This window comes from Micromys minutus (assembly GCF_963924665.1).
Source record: "Micromys minutus genome assembly, chromosome: 30".
Lineage (NCBI taxonomy): Eukaryota > Metazoa > Chordata > Mammalia > Rodentia > Muridae > Micromys > Micromys minutus.
In genome coordinates this window covers 11,910,634-11,931,443 of record NC_137965.1, presented here as the reverse complement: position 1 = coordinate 11,931,443, position 20,810 = coordinate 11,910,634, and the positions used below count along the sequence as shown (strand labels likewise).

At 38.2% G+C, this 20,810-nt stretch overlaps 1 protein-coding gene across 6 annotated transcripts in view; it reads right to left on the bottom strand.

Moving 5' to 3' along the window:
• TAB2 (TGF-beta activated kinase 1 (MAP3K7) binding protein 2) overlaps positions 1 to 20,810 on the bottom strand; it is a 48,623-nt gene that overhangs the window by 11,298 nt on the left and 16,515 nt on the right. For 3 of the 6 annotated variants that reach the window (XM_080941964.1, XM_080941967.1, XM_080941969.1), the window contains exons 2-5: positions 17,929 to 18,069; positions 15,456 to 15,519; positions 9,695 to 9,882; positions 2,905 to 4,405 (exon numbers count right to left, since the gene is read on the bottom strand). In XM_080941964.1, coding sequence (XP_080798090.1) covers positions 2,905 to 4,405; positions 9,695 to 9,796 — 1,603 coding nt within the window. In that variant the 5' untranslated portion in view covers positions 9,797 to 9,882; positions 15,456 to 15,519; positions 17,929 to 18,069. Of the gene's footprint in view, positions 1 to 1,530; positions 1,804 to 2,904; positions 4,406 to 9,694; positions 9,883 to 15,455; positions 15,520 to 17,928; positions 18,070 to 20,810 lie in introns of those variants that run through there. The other 3 variants (XM_080941968.1, XM_080941965.1, XM_080941966.1) reach the window with 3 other exon arrangements.

Here is a 20,810-nt window from a genome sequence, read left to right as displayed (position 1 = left end):
TCTCCAGTAGGAGTGCTGTGACTTGTAAGGAAGAGTTGGTGAGAGACGACAGGGAACGAGAAACACAAAACTCAATACATTTCTCAACTCACAAGTTTTTAACTTGAATTTCTATTTTATGCTCAAGTTGAAGCAATTGCTCAATAAAATTGATGCTTCTGTTGATATTAACAGGATGACAGACTCACAAGTATGGCTGGAGACAAGACACTGAAATCCTATTATTAAATTTTAATTTATGTATGTAAGTTTTTAAACACACTTTGCCATCTAAATCACTCTTAGGCTGCTTGGAGGAGAGAGACTGAGTGCTAGTCTGCTTCTGTGACACATACTATGTATCTTTCTTTCCCCGTGACAACAGCCTTAATGAGGAGTGTCAGCCCAATGACAGCATAGGGAAAGGAGACAGCTCCCCAGGTTTCTTGGAGGGAAGAGGAATGTAGTTTATAGCTCAGTGGGTTCTCAGCAAAGTCCATATAGTAGGAACAGTAGAGAGGCACCAAGGGATGCCTTTCTTCTATGTTCATGGCAACCCACAAAGACCAGAGGGCTGAACGGATCAAGTGAGGTACTAGCTGAAAGGAAAAATCGGAGCTAGCAGGATGGTTCAGTGGGCATAGCACTTGACACTCGTAGGTTGATAACCTGAGATTGATCCCACAAACCATGTAAAGGTCAAAGGAGAGAAAACTTTTGAGTCCTCTGACCTCCACTCCATGCTGAAGCACATGCATTCCTACCCACATATGCAAGCACACAAGTATGCATGTGTGAACACCCTATAACCACACATACTCATATTCTATATACGTAAAAAAGACAAAGCCAAAAGGTAGATGAGAAGGCGTGGCAGGCACAAGAACTTTTACTGTGAATAGATAGCCATCACCTGCACAGTGACAGGACCTGACAGTTCTGAACAGTATCCCTCTGGCTGCTGGGTGCATGTAGACCACAAGGAGGCAAGGTGAGGGCCAGGTGCTAATACTGATCTGAGAGGTTGTGGCATTTAGGAGGGCACAGACTATGTGAGTGGGAAGACAGGGTCTGGATAGCCTTGGAAGGATAGTTGGCAGATATGCATGTGAAATGAAGGAGTCAAGAATGTTCCCAAGGTTATTCTAATCATTAGAAAATTCAGTTCCAGTAAGTAAGGGAAAATAAACTGGTGGGAAAGTCAGAGGCTGTTTCAAGATTCAGTAAATTTGAGAAACCCATGAACCATTTCAGTGCAGGGGAGGTTTGTGTGGGGATTGAGGGGGAGACTGTGCAGACAAGGTACCTAGAACTCAAGAAAGAAGTCTGGCTTAGGAGTTACCAATTTAAGGTATATATCATGTTATTTTAAAATCAAAGGCCAGAGTTAAGCATGGTGGCAGAGACCCATTCATTATCCAAATACTTGGGAAACTATGGCAAAAGATTTTGTCTTGAGTAGAACTGGAGCACATAGGACTCTTTTGTCTAAATAAATAACAAAAATCAAAAGATCAAATGAGATACTCAAAGAACAGATAGGAAAGAGGTTAAGAATTTTATTAATTGTGAGCTAGGAGACTATGGTCTCACCAGAACCAAAGAAGTGGAGGAGCAAAGAGGTGATCAGAGACAGGGGAGAATGCACAGGGAGACAGTGAGGACACTGAAACAGTGCTTCGTGGACAAGAAGTGGCTGATCTCCAGAGAAGGGAGAGGAAGGCTCAAAGATGTCTACTGAGGATGTAACAATGCCATCACCAAAGACCTTGACAGTAGTTTTCTGGGTGACTGCACTGGGGAAAAACTTGATTGTAGTAGATTCTACAGAGAATGGGAAGAAAAACAATATGGAGACAGTGTATTTAAGGAACATTTTGTTTTTCTCATTTAAGTTAAATACAAATAACTAATATTTAAAATGTCCAGTTAAATGTGAATGTCTACTTTATTATATTTTATCATCCTAAAAACTTTGCTCTACATTTAAGAAGCAGCAAATATCCAAACACAGGGAACCTGCCATTCTGCCAGGAGAGGCAACTAAGACTGATAAAAGAACTGAGTAGGTTACAGAAACTCGAGCACTGCTGAACATGAAGAAAAAAAAAAAGAAATTTGGGGTAATATCAACATAATTTCTAGTACAAATAGAATCCCTCACTGACCTCTACAATACACAAGTGCACCAGCTCACTATACAAAGATGCTAACTGTGCACGTTTAAGCTGGGCCCTGGGAACCTGACGTTTTAAACTCTCTATAGAGGATTATGGGATGGGGAAATACCACGGTGTAGCATGGATGAAAAATCACTTCGTATGCATCAGTTTAAAACAAAACAAAAGCAAAGGGTCAGAGTCCTCTAAGAAACTTAGGTACAAGGTCAGTGTGTCAGAAAAGGATAAAGGGGCTGGAGAGATGGCTCAGTGATTAAGAGCACTTGGTCATCTTATAGTAGATCACCTGGGTTCAGTTCCAAGCACCCCCATGGGTGTTCACAACCATCCTTAACTCCAGTTCCAGGGGATATGATGCCCTCTTCTGACTTCTGTGGGCACCAGGCAAGTATACGGTACAAATATACACAGGAAGGTAAAACATTATTCATACTATGAAACAAAATAAAGAAAAATATTTGAAAACAAACAAGCTAAGTTGATTTTCTGAAGAGCTAGTAACTACAAAACTCCAGACTATAACCATATTAAAATTTTTGTGAATAATTTCAAATATTAAAATGATGTTATTTAGGACATTTATAGATGGAAGCTGGGCCAGAGATATAGTCAAGCAGAAGAACACTTGGTGTAGCAAGGCAAGTACCACAAACAAATTAAACATATCAGAAGGCACACTGATGCTCACTTGTGTTTTGACCTCACAAGTCCAGCATGGAGAAGTGCCCGTCAACATCAGCCTCACCTTGTGTGTAGGCAGCATCATCAGATCCCACGCTCAGTTTCCGGGCTTCGCCTGTCCTATCCACATGTGCTAAAGCAGGGTCCGTGAGGTGCTGAATGTTCTCTGTTTCCACATAATGGTCAGGATGATTTAGAAGATTTGTAAGTTCAAAGGTGGGGGAGACCACCCCCGGGGAAACAGCAGGGGGTTTATTTGGAGAAACTGTAATTTTGAAAGTATATTTTGTGTTGGGTTGAGTAACCACCACTCGAGGAGACGTTGCCGAGTTTCCACCTAATACTCGGCTTTTGGGAGGATGGTGATGGATAAAGGCAGGGCCCATGCTCACTTGCCCAGACATGTTCCTGGAGGCTGCAGATGCCCCAGAGTTTGTGGATATGAAGAGTGTAGGTTGATTCCGCATGCCCTGCTCATCTCCTGTGGTGGCATTGGCTGAAATATAGACCTTGGGTTGACTACGGGAGATCATCTCATCAGTACTTGGAGGACTGGCAGCTATGTAAACAGTGGGCTGATTTCTATTTAAGGTCTGGCTGTTAACCAATGAGGAAGTGCTGGCAGGTCGAGGTCCAGAAGAACGTAATTTTGAAGAACTGTTTCTTTGTGGGGGTTCAAGTTTGATTTCTATCTGGTTTTTTCGAGGTCCTGTTGAAATATTCTGAATGTTATATTGGCTATGGGCAGAGGGCTGAGAGCTAGCGGCCGAGTGAACTGTTGGCGGCTGTGGAGTAGTTGGAGAACTGATAGGCATGTAGACGTGAGAGGTCTGATGGCCCTGCTGATTCGGCTGCTGGGCTGAGGTATGTGGCAAAGGACTGGATACAGGATAAGTAGTCCAAGGTCCAGGCTGTGAAGGCTGATAGGCTTGCTGAGGGTTCATGGGATTGAACTGAGACACCCAGCCAGAATGTTGTTGTGTCTGTCGAGCTGTGCCACTAGGAGTTGTAATGTAAGGCCTGATATAGATAGAGTTTCCCTGTGGACTGTTCAGTACAGGCGGAGGTACACCATGTATGTGCAAAGATGTAGGGGTACTACGGCCAGTCTGTATGTTTGGGGCTAAAGTTACCATAATAGGATTAAACCTGGGAGTTTGTTGAGAGAGGTTTGATGTCCCTTTGCTGCCTAGGTGAAATCCAAGATGTGGTGTTGAATTTGAAGCACCAGATGTACTGGGCATTCCAAAAACATTAAAGCCTTGAGGAACTTGAGCTGGTGCTGTTTGTGGCTCCTGCTGAAAGAGTTCATTATTGGACTGCCCACCTTGAAGCTGTCCATCACTAACGCTGTGTGTTAAAGTCCTACTTCCATTCACTCGACTTCCTTCTCTTCCATGATGGTAAACATTCTGTGACTGCAAGTCCAAGTTGAGAGAAGTCATGTGATTGCGTAGACCAGAAATTCCAGACTCATCTGAAAAATTTAGGTCTCCTTCACCATAAAGATACCTTGTACTCTCCTGAGAGAGAACAGCACAGCAGGCATCCAGGTTATTATTGTTCTACAGAGCAAAGGAAGAACAGGTTAATCTTAGACATGACAAGTGAACGCAGACTATCATCACCACAGAAACTATACAACTAACAAGTGAATAGATAATATTATCATAAGAGACATCTTTTAATTTGAGAACTACCTTATGTATATGTCTAAGTTATTAATTCTCATTATTAGTATAGTAAAAACATTAGTAACCAAATCATTGTCTAAAAAGCTACTTAGTAAAATGGACGCATCCAAATACAGTAAAATGCAGCCTAATTAAAAATACAATTTTTACAATGAACAAAGTAATTAACTTTAAGAATATAAGGTATAATTAAATTTCTTTTTAAAGTAAAATGATAAAATGCAAAGTTCTTCAGAGTACTTAGAAAAATATCAGTATTTATGTAGCCAATTGTTAGATTCTTTTAAAGCTCACTTATCAAGTCTACCTACGCTTCCTCTGCATAAAACACACATCTACAGATGAAGCACAAGCACAAAGGAGCCAACGACAGAACTGAGCTCACGTCTCTGCCTTCAACAGAGCACCACAAGAACCCATTCCAGAGCAACATGCCAAAAAAAGCAAAACCCAAACCAAAACACCAATCATATACGTAGCCATATATATTTAAGCTTATCATTGAGACTTAATGACAAATAAAACTGAGCTTTTCCCACTAAGAGCCCGTAACTCAATCAGGTAGACAGTTTTGGAGTCAGTTCTCTTAGGCCCATGACCTATCTACCAAGGACAGTTAGCTAGGTTTAGAATACCCCAGCTAAATTCTAAGTATTTATACAAAACCAGTCAGGTGTAGCTCTCATCCCTCATTAAAGCTGTTTCTTTTTGCAGCAGAGAGCATTACAGCAATCTACAACTGGCCAAACTACAGAGAGTAATCAGCTGCGGGGTGTCCAGCATCAATCATCACAACACAACCTCTACACCATGGAAAGAGAGGATGACACAATTTTAGGAGCCAGTTGACACGCCTGCTGTGAGACAGTGTCTTCTGGAATGACAGGGACGCTTCGCCCATGAAATCCTAATATGGCTGCCTAAATAAGACCCACTTGATGACAACACAGTTAGCACGCCAGCATAGACAGGGGAAGGCACCATCCCCCCCATGAAGAGCTATAGGCAATCAATGGCTGCTTAGAGGGAGACCCAGTGTTCTCCAGGGATGAGCCCTCCAATTCCAAGTGGTCAGCCCTAAACACATGTACATTAGACTAATAAATAACTCAGTGATCTGTTCCAAAACAACAACAACATGAAAAGCTCCAGAAAACAACAGTAGAGGTTTCTCTCATCTCAGGCCCCTACTCATGGACATGTGTTTACATACTTACACCTATGCACATTAGTGTGCACACACCTCTGGATTAATGAGATAGTTACAGCTTGATGGTTCCCAGGGCACATGCAAATTGGATGAGAAAATAGGCAACCACCAACTCTCCTCAAAACAAAACCCAAACTAACATAGAGACCCTAGGTTCTTGGTGAAAGGGTGGTGACTTTGAGTTAGGTGAACCATGTTCCAAATAGTGAATGAAGTAACTCTAGCTGGAGTGAAACCTGAATGGTTGCAAAAGGAGATTGGGCTTAAGTAATGGAGGATCTAAAGAAACGAGCGGCACTACATTAGTTGTTCTTAAGCAGTCGAGAGAGCTACTGAACACAGATGAACGGAGAAGTAAGCATTTTGGGAAGACAATTCTGTTAATACATACATCATCGAGATGAATATTCTTTTGACAAAGCAGCCGTTAGAAGATAGGCAATAGTCAGTATCTGATAATGCATGAGAGTAACAAGAGACCAACTAACACAACTTAGACATGAGAGGAAAAAAATCCAAGCACTGGAAAATTAGGAGCCAGAAAGAAATCAAGCACGTCAAAATGTCTACAAGCAGTCAGATTAAATGCCAGAACTCGCTAGGAACTGATGGTCCACACACAGCACTTGAACAAGCAGAGCAAGCAAGAAGTGAGAAAAGGCTGGTCTATCTCCCTCCTCCCCCAGTGCTTCTGCCTTGGGAAGGCTTCATTAGCTTTCTCACTACATCAAGACTACACTGGTCAAAGATTGACAAATAAGACTTAATGAGATTGCAAAGTTTCTGTAAGGCTAAAGACATCATGAAAACAAAACAGCAGCCAACAGAGTAGGAAAAGATATTTACCAACCCCACATCAGATAGAGGCCTAATATCCAAGGTATACAAAGAACTCAAAAAGCGAGATACCAGAGAATCAAACAACCCTATTAAAAAATGGGGTACAGACTTAAACAAAAGTTCTCAATCAAGGAATATCGAATGGCTGAGAAACATCTAAGGAAGTGCTCAACATCCTTAGCCATCATCGAAATGCAAATCAAAACAACCCTGAGATTCCACCTCACACCAGTCAGATTGGCCAAGATCCAAAACTCAGATGACAGCAGATGCTGGTGAGGTTGTGGAGAAAGAGGAACACTTCTCCACTGTTGGTGGGGTTGTAAACTGATACATCCACTCTGGAAATCAGTCTGGCAGTTCCTCAGAAAAATGGACATAGTACTACCTGAAGACCCAGTTATTCCACTTCTGGGCATTTACCCCAGAGATGCTCCAACATACAACAAAGATACATGCACCACAATGTTCATTGCAGCTCTATTTATAATAGCCAGAAGCTGGAAAGAACCCAGATGTCCTTCAGTAGATGAATGGATACAAAAATTGTGGTACATTTACACAATGGAATACTACTCAGCTATCAGAAACAATGGCCTAACGAAATTCTTAAGAAAATGGATGCATCTAGAGAATATCATCCTGAGTGAGATAACCCAGTCACAAAAGAACAGACATAATATGCAGTCACTGATAATGAGATACTAACCCCAGAAAGCTCTGAACACCCCAGAAACAACCCACAGACTGTGTGAAGTTCAAGAAAAAAGAAAAAAAAAAGAATATATTTTAATTAAAATAGAACTGTATCACATCCCCCTTTCCTTCCTACAGCCCCTCCCAGTTTCTCTTCTATCTCCTCAAATTAATAACCTCTTTTCCTATATTATTGTTACATATATACATATGTGTATGTATATGTACCCACAAATACTTAATTACAACCTTATAAAATTGTATTTGTATACTTTTATGCAAAAATGCTTAAAAATCTGTACTTTTTAAAAAAAAATAAAGTTAAAAAAATATTATACTGGAGTCTATATTAGAGTTCTTTATTTTTTGAAAGTACCCCAAGCAGGTCTATAAAAGTTTATATAAAAAGTTTCTATGAAAGACTTTGATTTCTTTCCCAGTTAACTGATTTTTAAATATAACGGTGCAGGGCAGTGGCGGCTCATGCCTTTAATCCCAGCACTCAGGAGGCAGAGACATGTCATTTCTTAAGTTTGAGATCTACATAAATTCTGTTTCAATAAATAAATAAACAAATAAATTCAACATCAAGTCTGTGAAATTTGTTAAAGAAAATTACATTATTTTTCTAGTTTTTCAACGCCTCTCTGAACACCCACCCTTATTTTCCTACAAATTTCTACCTTTTACTTAATTAGTAAAGACAGACTTGGGTTCTAAGAGAAGGCTTTACCTTACCCCTCTCTTTCCAGTTTCTGCTCTTTTCCTACCTTCTTAAAACCTTGACTCCTACTTTATTACTTTTATGCTGGTTGGTCTCTGTCTACTGGACACAACATAGCCATATCTGGGAGTAGAGGTCTCAGTTGAGGAATTTAATCCATTAGATTGGCCTGCAGGCAAGTCTATGGGAAATTTTCTTGATTAATAACTGCTGCTGGAGTGGCTTCAGGTGCTTAAAAGAAAGCAAACTGAACAAGCCAGTTAGCAACACTCCTCCATGGCTTCTGCTTCAGTTCCTGCCTAGAGTTCCCTCAGTGGGAACTAACCTGGAAGTAGAAGACGAAATTAAACTCTTTCCTTCCCAAGTTGCTTTTGGTTATGGTCTTTATCACATCAATAGAAACCCAACTAAGATACTTGACTTTTTCTTTTTTTTCTTTATATTCTACATTTATAAATGTGAACTAACTACTGATTCATTCACCAAGTATTTATAATGGGGAACTTCCATTACTGTCACTCTTTAGAACTTTGAGTCGTGTCCTACCAGTTAATTTACCTGGATTATACTTTTCTGTGAAGATTTTTATTTTCATTGAACAGTAAAAAAAATGAAGTAAAAATAAGGAAATAGATGTTCCTACTGGTAATCATCAAAATCTGAACTCAAGACTGCTTATTCTAAAACACATGTTTAACCCCTGTATAAAAGAACTAGGTTAAGTTTGGAGAATGTCATGTACCTGAGGCTAACTATAGTGTAGAGTATAACATCAAGCTATGGAGTAAGCGGGAACTCCAGACCACAGGCTAGTGTACAGTATTATAGTCAAGAAACCTAAAATTCATCTTAGAGAACATGGAAAAAAAATTTAAAGGCAAATAGATAGCAACCTGTATTTATACTGACAGGAAACAATAATCTCTTCATTTAGAAAGGAAGTAGATAGGTTGGTGGGACTCCAACTAGGTTAAGGCTGAAAGCAAACAGAGCGACTGGAAGGACAGATAAAAGATGACGAGTGTGGATGACACAGGAAGTCACTACAAAATAGGATATAAATTTCAGAAATTATCAAATTAAAAAAAAATCTGTCAAATTTTGAAGGATCTCCAAAATACTTTTTGAGAGGAAGATTTCCAGGTTAGATGAATGGCCGGCCAGCTATAACTATCACTAAATATTTAGAATTATGAATTTCTAGAATTTTATACACTAAGAAAACGTAGAAATTAGAAAGATTAATTGGAAAACTTATAAAGTAAACTTAGCAATATAAAACAACATTTTTCCTCACAAATGGGAAGTTATGCACTGTTCATACAAAAATTCCTCATGTCAGAGATAAGTGACTCACATGTTTTGATAAATGTATCAATCAGCAGAACAAGCTTTCTGAATCAAAAACCCCCCCTCCCATTTTCATACAAAGATCTGGGATTTTACAACTCTGATGAGAGGATGAGGAAAAGGGAGCGAGACTATGGAGGGCAGAACGAAGACCTGTACTGCAGGCAGGTACCGAGAGCCCTATTTTGTCAGAGGCCATGCTACTGTGAGACACCAAAGGTCAGCTTTCATTACAGCACAGTAATGCTAACAGTTACCCTCCAATATCTAACACGTGTCAGATTAATTAATATTATAAATAGTATTGTATCAATAAATCCAGAAATCATTGAACACTAACCTGTAACATGCACCTGGATACAACAACTTCAGGCACTTCAGGGAATTTTTGTCGCAGGTCATGTAAAACCTGAAAATCAATTTGGTGGCTTCCTTGGGCCATTCGTATGTCGCCTGCTCAGGACTATCTCAATAGGCAATTCTAGGCCTGAGTGGAATTAGTACTCATCTCTTCTGGCCAAGCATTTTCTGTGAAAGAAAAAAAATTATTGAGAACTGACTTTAGAATGAATATTGCTATGGATTTACAATCACAGCACCTAACTCTAAACTATAAAAGTGTTCTTTAGGTTTAATGATTTTCATATAGCTATACATATTTTTGTTTCCAACAGACAATTTTGAAATGATCTAATTCCTCTATATTGTATGCTCTACAATGACAGTGCTAAGATGTATCCAATTAGGAAACTGCTGTGATGTTGTCTTCCCTCATTCTTTCAGGGAGAATCGGGAACCACTAACCTTTCTAACCTTACTCATTTTAACCTTTTTAACCTTACTCATTTTACTTAAAACCTTTAAGTATCTAAAACATGGCTCTAAAAGACCATATGTATTTTATCTAAAACTTAATGCTGCAATCTCTTGTTGCTTTATATTCAGTTCTGAAATGCATACCGAAGTCTTTCCTACGGGAGCTATCCATTATCACTCACATAGGCAGTTTCCTGTTTACATAAGTCCTTCTCCCATGTTTGTGTTTAGTTGCAAATGTACTTTGTATCTGACAATTCTTTCTCACCCCTACTGCTTTTTTCTGGCCACCTTACTCCAACTTAGCTATGACTGTAAGTCTCCTAATGGCCCCCTCTCTACCTTCGCTGTTCTCTGTGTCAGTTTCCCTGTGTCCTACACCTTCAGTCTTTCCCCATAAGCTACCATTGTCAACAGTACACAGGAGCAGCCATACTCCCACTCCTGTGGCTCAAAACTGCATACCACAAGGCCTCGGTAACTACCACATTCCTATTCTCCCCAGTGGCTAATGGGCTTCTGGTATCTTCTCTGAGGATTTTGAACTTAACTGCCCTCCTTAACATTCCCTCAGATACTTGAAGGCTCTCATTTACTTCCATACATTCATTTATCAAATACCATCCACTGAAAACAGCTTCCCTCATCATTCTGCCCATTTTTTTTTTTTTTTAAATCACATCCACATACTACTTTTTTCCTGTGATGTTTATAAATGACCTCTAGGGATCAAGACCTCGGAGGTTAACTACTATATTCCCAAGACTAGACCAAATCTAGGCTCACAAAGGATGCAACATCATTAGATGAAAATTTTACTGTGAAGTTTTTTTTTTTCACATTACAGTTTCTAAAGCACATTTCAAATGACTTAAACTTAGAAAAAATAATTTACACTCAGTATCAGGAATGAAAAAGTAAACATCTAAATGAAACACCTTCATTAAAGATGAATGAAAACAAATTCTAATCTCCTCCATTATTAAAACATGCACAGCATGCTTGCTTTTCTAGACAATGAGGACACAAATGAGGAACATTATTCAAACGTGCGACTATACTTTATGCCCACTTTCTGAGAGGACAGAGCAGGTCATGAAGAAAGAGACCCGGGTTGGAAGGCTCATCTTGTGTAGTACTTACACTGTACACTAGGTTTGCTCTCTGAACTACTTAGATGAGAGAGACACTTGGAAGAGCCAGGTTAAGGTTAAAATAACCCATCTGAGATTCAGGGGCTTGTAGTTTGGTTTCAGCATAGTTACCTGTCCCCTAAAACAAACTAAGTACCACTATCCACTGGGGGAACATAAAAAAATCCAGACTTTCTATAAACCATCCCTGTTCTTAATTATATCCTAAATGATTAAAATCAAACAGGAAAAACTAAACCATACTTAAGAAAAAGGCAACCAATGGAGAACAAACCCAAAATGACTTAGCTATTGGAATTAGCAATATGAACTTGAAAGTATCTGATAAATGCAAGGGTGAATATACTTGGACTTCTAATAAAATAAGTAGAATATATTTTTGTATTCATATACATGAAATTTGTATATAGCACTTTTCTATTTAAGAACTAAAATATGTGGAACAGAACTGCATTGGACATGCTTATTTAGAGTAGAAAGAGGAGACAATAAAGCAATCTAGAAGGTGGACAGAGCTATGAGTGAGTGGAGCGGGGCTTCCAGACCCTTTCAAGTACCAGCTTTAATGTCCTTGTAATTAGAGATCAGAAACTACAGTACGTGGTAAGTAGGTGGATAAAAACAAACAAACCTGATGGAATTGTGATTAACATTTTCTCAAGTTAGTAAATGATGCAAATTTACTTATTTAAGAAAAACCATACAAAAGGCTCAATATTCTTTAACTGTTAAAAACCAGGGACAAAATCTAAACACCACCTGAGAAATGACACCTATGGCCAGCAAAATAGCATTTATAGACAGGGCTCACACTCTAGCCCAAGGTAGTTTTGAACTTGGGGCAATCCTCCTGCCTCAGTTCTTTCTAAAATACTCAGTGAAGAGCAATGCTGCAAAGTGGAGGAACCATGACCTCTGGTTAGCAGGAAATATGCAACAGAATTCTTACAGGGTACTATGCTCAAGTTGAGGAACAAGAACAAATTTAGTAATTCCAATCTTAAGAAATCTATGAGTCAGGCATGTTGGGTACATACCTTTAATCCCAGCACTCGAGTGGCAGGTGGATCCCTGAGTTTGAGACCAGCCTGATCTACAGAGTGAGCTCCAGGACGGCCAGGGCTACACAGAGAAACCCTGTCTCAAAAACCAAGCCAAGCCTATCTGAAAACGTGGTGTCACTTGCCTGTCAGTTACCACTTAAGTATCCTTTAATAGTACTGCTAAAGACTATGGTGGAATATTGGAATATGTTCACAGAACGCTGTTTACTACTTTAATGTGTAGTACAGAGCACAGGAAGTAGAGGAGATGAACAAGACACAGAATCTTCCAGACTTCACTGGAACACCACCATAAATTGGTAACTATCTTATGTAGAGACCTGAGGGAAATGCTGCCCTACAGACACAGCAATGAAAACACAGCCTCTCATTAGCCTGGAACTGCAGCCGTTCTAGCCTATGGAATCCACCTGTCTGCTTCCTCACCACTGGGATTTTAAGCACACCACCATGCTTAGCATGTTTATATATGTGTTCTAGGTACTGAACTCAGACTGGGCCATTCACCCAAGCTCCCCCAGAACTTAAAATTCTTAATCTACACACTGTAAACATGAGAAGTATTTTCTTTTATATTAAAGCAATATAAAAGAAGGTAGCAATGTTAGCTGAGACAAAGATTTCCTAAAAAGTAGAATATCCTAAAAGAAACACTATTCAATTTAGGTTCTAAAGTTGTTTTTTTTTTTTTTTTAAGTTAAAAAGGGTAAAGAAACAAAAAGGAAAAAAATATATCAATAGTTAAAAATGGAAGTAAAGAATACTATATCTCATCTCAAACTAAATGAAGTAACTAACATATATAAACACATATATTTGACACACAGTAGTTGCTAAGTAAAACTGAGGATTTTTGAACTGTCCTCTTTGGCAAATCATTTAATTTTAATACTCTAGTTATCATAATGTCTAAAATGATGATAAGAGTATTCAACTGTCATGAGACTCAAATGGATAATCCATGTTAAGATGACAATGACAACCAAAAAAAATCAAATATCAATAAAATAGTAATACTATCATTTTATTTTTATAAAACATAAAAACTCAAGTTTACAGGATTATACACTGTAAGTTAATTATATTATTAAGCCTGTCTAGCTTAGAGCAAAAAGGTATATACAGGTAGCAACAATGATTATTTATTTTGAATATTGTGGGTTCTCACAAAGTTGAAAGGAACCAAATTTAAGCAATCAGGGCTTCCTGCTCCCCAGGCTGCAGAATTTTGAAGTTGATTAATCTTTGAGGTGCTCTTTTTCAGTCTTCATAGAACAAATGATTAATGTATGCTAGAAAAACTGGGACAGCGAAACACAGATCCCTTCAGCATGTAAGCCTGTGCCCAAGTACTCAAGAAGTTGTATAAACTGTACTATGTATTCAAATGGATCTTCACTGAGGGAGTTGGAAACTCATCAAGTTCAGCTTTATGAATATTGTTAGAGATGAAACAAGACCATAAAGAGGTCAACTCTGGAAATGATGAGGATGTGTGGGTAAGAAAGGAGAAGCCAAGGAAAGGGAACCCATATAAGGGTGTGCAGTTGCTATGACAGAAGAGGCCAGTGAAACCTCACTTGTAGGGTAGGTTTTATTAGAGATCCAGAGTTACACTTAAGTAGAGCTTTAATATTACATAAAAACTGAAAAAATTTTGAGGCAAGATCTTGCTATATATCCCAGGCTGCCTTTGAACTTATGATCTGCCTGCCTCAAACTCCTAAGTGCAGGGGTTATTGTTTCATCCTTATAAACTGTGAATTTAATTGTAAAACATTTAATTATTTTAACAAAGAAAAATATGTACCTGCTGAATATCAAACAATAATATAAAGAAAATAAATACATTTCCCTTCTCAAACACATTAGGATTCTCCCTCAGTTTATGGACAAGAAGGCAAGGAGTCCATTTAAGTATTTTCGAAAACTGACTCTGGGGTGACTTTCTGGAGACTGTGAAATGCTAAGCTGGGAGAGTAGTGGGAAGCTGCTGTATAGAAGAAGCAGAGCATTCAAGAGGCTAGAAAGCTGCAGTGGACTTGTGCTACCTACTTCTAACAATGCAATTCCACTGCTCAGGACCAATCCCTGACTGCCATCAAGAAATTTTGACACAAAAACATCAGTTTCACCATTTCAAAGTGGCAAGACTATCTTATTCACTGCGTATACTAAGTACTTTAAAAGTATATGGTTGGGACACAGGAATGGCTAGTAGTTAAGAATTTACACTAATTCAGAGAACCCAGGTTCAGTTTCAATACCCATGTTGGGATGGCTCTTAATCACCCGTAACTCTAGCTTAAGAGGACTGGAACCCTCTTTAGGCACTGCACTAGCCACACCCTGTGTTACAGTTTTCTTTCTTTGGTTTCAGAACTTTTTGTTCAGTAATTCATAAAGTTCAATTTCACAAGCAAATTTTAGGTCTTGCTTGAGGCAAAGTAAAATATTCCTTACAGCATTTACACATTATTACTTTTGTTTATTTCTGAATCCCTCCCACCCCCCCCCCCCCCCCAAGATTAGCTTTCTGTGTAGCTCTGGCTGTCCTAGAACTTACTCTGTAGACCAGGCTGTCCTGGAACTCAAGAGCTTTGTCTGCTCCTGTCTTCCAAGTACTTAGGATTAAAGACATGAATCACCATCACTTGGACATTTCTTAATTTTTTTAACATGAATAAAACTGTACTATAAAGGTTCTTAGCTTTAAAAAATATTTACAACTTAAGTTTTTGAAAGCTGTATTCCTATCTCATTTTTGCCCCTATCAGCTCTGCACTGTTTTAGGGAGGGATCCTTTCAGGAATTTTTAGCAACATATACATCAAATCTTAACAGAACTAGATACATATCAACACCCCCGTGACCATCAGCTGTTAGAACAGTAACCTCTCCAGGGTCCAATGGAAAGGCAGGCTGTTTATTTCTCTCCCTACCAGCATTTCCTAATAAGAAAGTCATGCTGCTTTTTGGAATGGTTGACATTATGAATGAGTTATTTTGAAGTAATGTCTTTACCATAAAAAACTGAAGTGCAGTCAGAATAGTTGATGTTACCTACCATCTTTTAAAGTTATAGTAAGTTATAGACTCTTCTGATCTCAATGAAGATTTCCAATTGAAACCTAAAAAGAGAATTATATAATCTAAGCATCCATGTTACATTGCTGCTATGGTATATAAATATAATACTTAATATTTGATTCATTTTTAAAGAATGTACAAATGCCACTAATCAGCCTTAAAATGTCAACATTTTTCTTTTCCTCCTCTTCTTATTCAGACAGGGTGAATAGCTGGCCTGAGATTCTTTACGTAGACCACCAACTCCCTCCCTCCACCTGCCATTGCTAGACACTAGGACTACAGTGATGAGCTGCCACACCCAGGCCATTAGTATTTTCTAACAAATTACTGGAATTTTATTTCTTGATGTATGATGTTACAATTTTAACAAGATTATCTGTCAATATTATTTTTCTATGATAGAAACAAAAGAATTATAGCCATTCAAATAAGAAATCTGAAATTTAAGTACTATTGTCATTTAAGATAAATAAGAACTGCCAGACACGGTAGCAAATGCCTTTAATCTTAACCCTTGGAAGGCAGAGGCAGATGAATTGAGTTTGAGGTCAGCCTGGTTTATGTAGTGAGTTATAGCACAACCAAGGCTATCTAGAGAGACCCTGTTTCAATAAAAAACAAAATATAAAGATGAAATTATAAACAATCTTTAGCATCGACTCTGTCATAGACATAATATGGAATCACACTATAAAATCAATTAGGTGCCAATCGAACAAAAGGCCAAACCAGTTATCCAAATGCTAAATTATTTTAAGTTAGCTATTATGGTCTAACCTAACACATTTAATAATTTGAAGTGAGCAAGTTAAGTATTATATAAAACCAGACAACTTTACAGGCTTAGAATAATGAACTTTTCAAAGAAAAGCAATATACATTAATAGTCAGTAGCACAATTTATGCCTTCTCTTTTTACGAAGAAACCTTCCTATGATCTCATTACTTGGGAGGCAGAGGAGGGTAGAAAAATCTGAGTTCAAGGCCAGCTTGATCTATAAAGCAAGTTTTCCAGGAACAGTCTGAGGTTACATTGAGAAACTCTTATCTTGAAAAACCAAAGCCAACCAAGGGAACAAAAACCCTTTCCAATTTCTTCATGTAGTGCAGCGCCTTAAGGACATGAATATTGACCACTGCTTACTACTTTACAAGTTCTTAGAGGAATGTGCAGGTCAGCCACAGTCAGTAACTGACGTTTTGTGGTTTTGTGGTGGGTGCTGCCATTTTCTATGGATTAAGGAAAGTGCAATAAATCTGAGACAAACATATTATATAATTGACTACCTTGTGTGTATTTTCCACTTTGTATCTTATTTTCTTTCCAACATGTTAGCATTTTACTATGGAAACAAAGTTACTTTCCAGTGCCCTCTTTCATTTAATTTTTCAGATAACTTATCCTGATCATAAATATCTTTAAAAGAAAACAGGGACTAAGCATGTTAACAAATCCTTATTTATAGGTTTAAAAAAAAGAAAACTAGAATATTAGAAAAGCTCATGTTCTGTCTGATCTTAGAGCATAACCATAAACACTTATAAGGAATGAAGTAACCTGATACATGAAAATGAGAAATCGAATATAATTTATTAACATGTGGTGGTCAGAGGACAACTTTCCAGAGTTTGGTCTCTCCTTGTACTATTTGGATCTCTATGATCACACTCCTAGCAACAGGTCTGGTGACAAGGGCATGTCTTTAACTACAGAGCCATCTCAGTGCTCCTCCCCTTCATCCAAATAACAACTGCCTTCACGAAGAAATAAATTATTGTATTGCCACATTAAGGAAAATTGAGTCTTTTTCTTAGTGGAGTAAGACATCTAATTTACTAAATATAAGAAACTGATAGAAAATATCAAGATGCAGAGTCTGTATATTATACATCTTTCAAGCAATCAAGTAATATATATTTGCGTATATATGCAAGTTAATTGAAATACAACTGAATTCAGAAACATATGCCATGTAAATACAATATTTGGTTTTATCTATAAATAAACCCTATCATTTCAAATGACTGGAGAATGTAGCAGAAACAGAACAGTTAAGGACACTGGGAGTGAATCTGCTTCACTCACGTAATCCCCAATATTACTGTCTTCACACATGAACCCTGGAGGAGGATGGCTGTTCTATGCTTACTTTTCAGTGAATGCCAGTGTACTATTCCACACATTTACAGGACTTGACTATATAGCCCTTCCACCACATCATTTCTCTTAAACTATTTTTGCATTAGTTTGCTACCACTAGCAAACAAAACAAGCTTAACTAGAAAGACAGGCAAAGTTAGGCTACAAGTCAATGCTAGCCATGTGTTACTAGATGTTAGGGAGATTACCACGCCACTCAGGTTAAAGCAAGGGAACTGTAAGTTGTGAACTGTGTGTTGTTATAGATCCACACAGCCTAAGCTGGAGTGCCCCAACTTTCCCATACCTGGAAATAGAAAAATTCAAACTGTAGCTGTCCTTGGTTGGCTCATCTGCAGTTTACAAATGTTTAACTAAGTAACTGCAGTGAGCTCATCTCTACTGGATACTTCTTTTCCAGAGGAGGTCCAGGAACTGGGTCTGGAGCCTTGAAAGCAGAAGAGAAACTACAGTAAACCTAGAGGTAGGCAGAATAAGAACGGTGGAGCAGACAACATGAGGTCTGAAAGCAGGAACAGTCCTACAGCCTCAAAGAGAACATTCAAGTAGGAAAAGACTTCTTCAGTACAGCTTGCAAGGAAAGTGATTTGCTTCAGTAGGTAGTCTTCACGTGCCCAAGCCTCACTAGTCCCCATCCTGGGAAGTGGAAAGGTGCCTTTAGGAACTCTCCAATGGTTCCTAACACTAGCCTGTGCCTGAGATCAGTGCAAACTGTAACAGAATAGCTGTAAGACCTATTGTGACTGATAAACTTGGAATTACACATTCTTTATCATCAGGTTATTTACTCCTCCCTCTCGTGTTTCCTGTTATCTCTTAACTGCTCTCCTATTTCCCACGGTTGGAAGCTTGCTTGAAAATATTTTAGATATATTCAAGCAATAACATGAATTTCAATTTCCAACTATTTTTGTTTTAGCTTTTCAAGACATGGTTTCTCTATGTAGTCCTGGCTGTCCTGGAACTCTGTAGACCAGGCTGTCCTCAAACTCAGAGATCTGTCTGCCTCTGCCTCCAGAAGGCGGGGAGTAAAGGCATTGGCTTAAGTTCCAATGCTTAAAGGCGGTAGCAGATAACAGGTCATAAAAAGTGGTTCTTAACACATTGGGAAGTGTTTTTCTGGTACCAAGACAAATTCATTTGTTTTAAAAATATTTCTTAGGCCCATATTAAAACAAAAACAAGCTGGCAACTCTAGAAGTTAGACAAACAGTAGGCTATTAAAAGTGGCAGCCTAGTTAGTTTCCTAGAGACCAGGAATGATGTCCTTGTACTCGATTCTCAGTAGGCTGGACCTTTAAAAGTTTCTGTAAGAAATGAGTCCCACACTAAGTAAACAAATCTTTGCTCTATTTATCTGAGGGCTGTAACGGGAAGAAACAGTGAAGGAGTGCAGGTAAAATGCTGAATGAGTAAATCCCTGCACTTCCCATACATACCAATCTAGCAAAAGCACAGAAAAAAATACTTTCCCTCCTGTTGGAAAATATGTTTTCTATGTTCTGTGATGGCTTATTTTAGAGAAAAGAACCCCAGAAGACAGAAGATTTAGTTCAAATCTCACTTCAATATGGCCTTGAATTAAAAATTTCCTGCCCAAAGTTTCTGTTGTACCAAATGGTAGACAACAGGCTATTTATCACACTGGGCTGCTTTGAAATTTTACTGTGCACACAAAGCACCCAAAGCCTGCCGCACATCGAGTTTAAAATACATTGTTTTGCATCACTAAATAATGAAATATATTCTTTTCTGTTTGCTTTATTTCTGCTCTGAACATGGAGGTAAATGTAAGCTTTCAATTTCATAAATACTAAAGCAACAGCCATGTTTAATAAGTTCTAGGTGTAATAAAAGTGCATCACATTTTAAAAGATGTAAGTGATTTATCAACACTGGCTTCAGAATAACTACAAGAATGAACATATGAGACAGTTCAATTTGCACAGCTGAAGATAAACAAAGGTGTAAAATATACATTAAGGATACAAAGACAGTTCGTAGAAAACAAGGTTTTTTTCCTCCCTTGCCAACAGTATGTGTGCCGATAGTCTTGGTAAAACTTGGCTCTAGGATTCAGAACTTAAAACAACAAACCCAGGAAAGTAATTAATCCATGATATAACTTGATGTTTATACAGTTAAAGAAAAGAGTAGCTTTCTACCACATATGGGTAATAATTTCCCTCTTACTGATAGAACTGTGGGTTTCACAGAAAATTATTATTTACCAAATATGGCTCTAAGATCAGATTACAGCTCCTCTGCCATTTACCAAGTATAAAGCAAGTGTCACCAGCCACAGGAATTTAAGAAAAACATTTCCTTATAGTTACTAAAGATGTGTTCATGTCACAACCTCCTTTCAAAATAGTTAAAAACTTACATGGAAGTGTGTCACTCAGAATGAAGAGATAGTATTTTATTTGTTCATTTCTCAGAAAGGGGAAAATGTCACAAGAGATTCCCTGTCACTAACTCTCTTGGAGAACTTTCACTTCTTTAAAGACTCCCAAGGAGGGAAAGCACTGAAGATAAATCAACATAATTTTATAATTAGCTACTATATTGAAATCTTATTACTCACAGTAACATTTTAGCTTGTTAACTAATATTTTATACATGGAAAAAAAGCCAAGAAAACAGTTTGGGTGTCTATATCAGAGGTCAAGAAAGCTAGATTTCCTCAGTAGCTTTTGGTTTTGAATGCATAAAATACATTTATGTTATTTTGAAAATGTAATTTGTCAGGTTCAATGTGGCACGCCCTAATACATATTAATACTGGAATTAAGAGTGGTTACACCAGAGAAGAGGAGAGCAGCCAATCAGTGAAAACAGGGCTGTAAAAGCACAAGATGAAAACAATTATAGAGAAACATGGTCGTGATCTATATGCGGGTGAGGGCAAGCACAAGAAAAGGTGAAAGCCTGTGATGGGCAGTGGAAAAGAAGGCGGGCTGAGAGTACAGGGAGAGAGAGAGGGAGGGAAGGAGAGGAGGAGACAAGATGGAACCAATAGAAGAGGAAGAGGAGCAAGAACTGCACAGTCCTAGGAGCTGTAAGTATTGGGAATGTCATATAAATGATTAAATAATAAGCAGGGTGAATTTTCCCCATCTAGGTGTGTAGTTTGTGTTTATTATCAATTGAACTTTGAGTCCATTG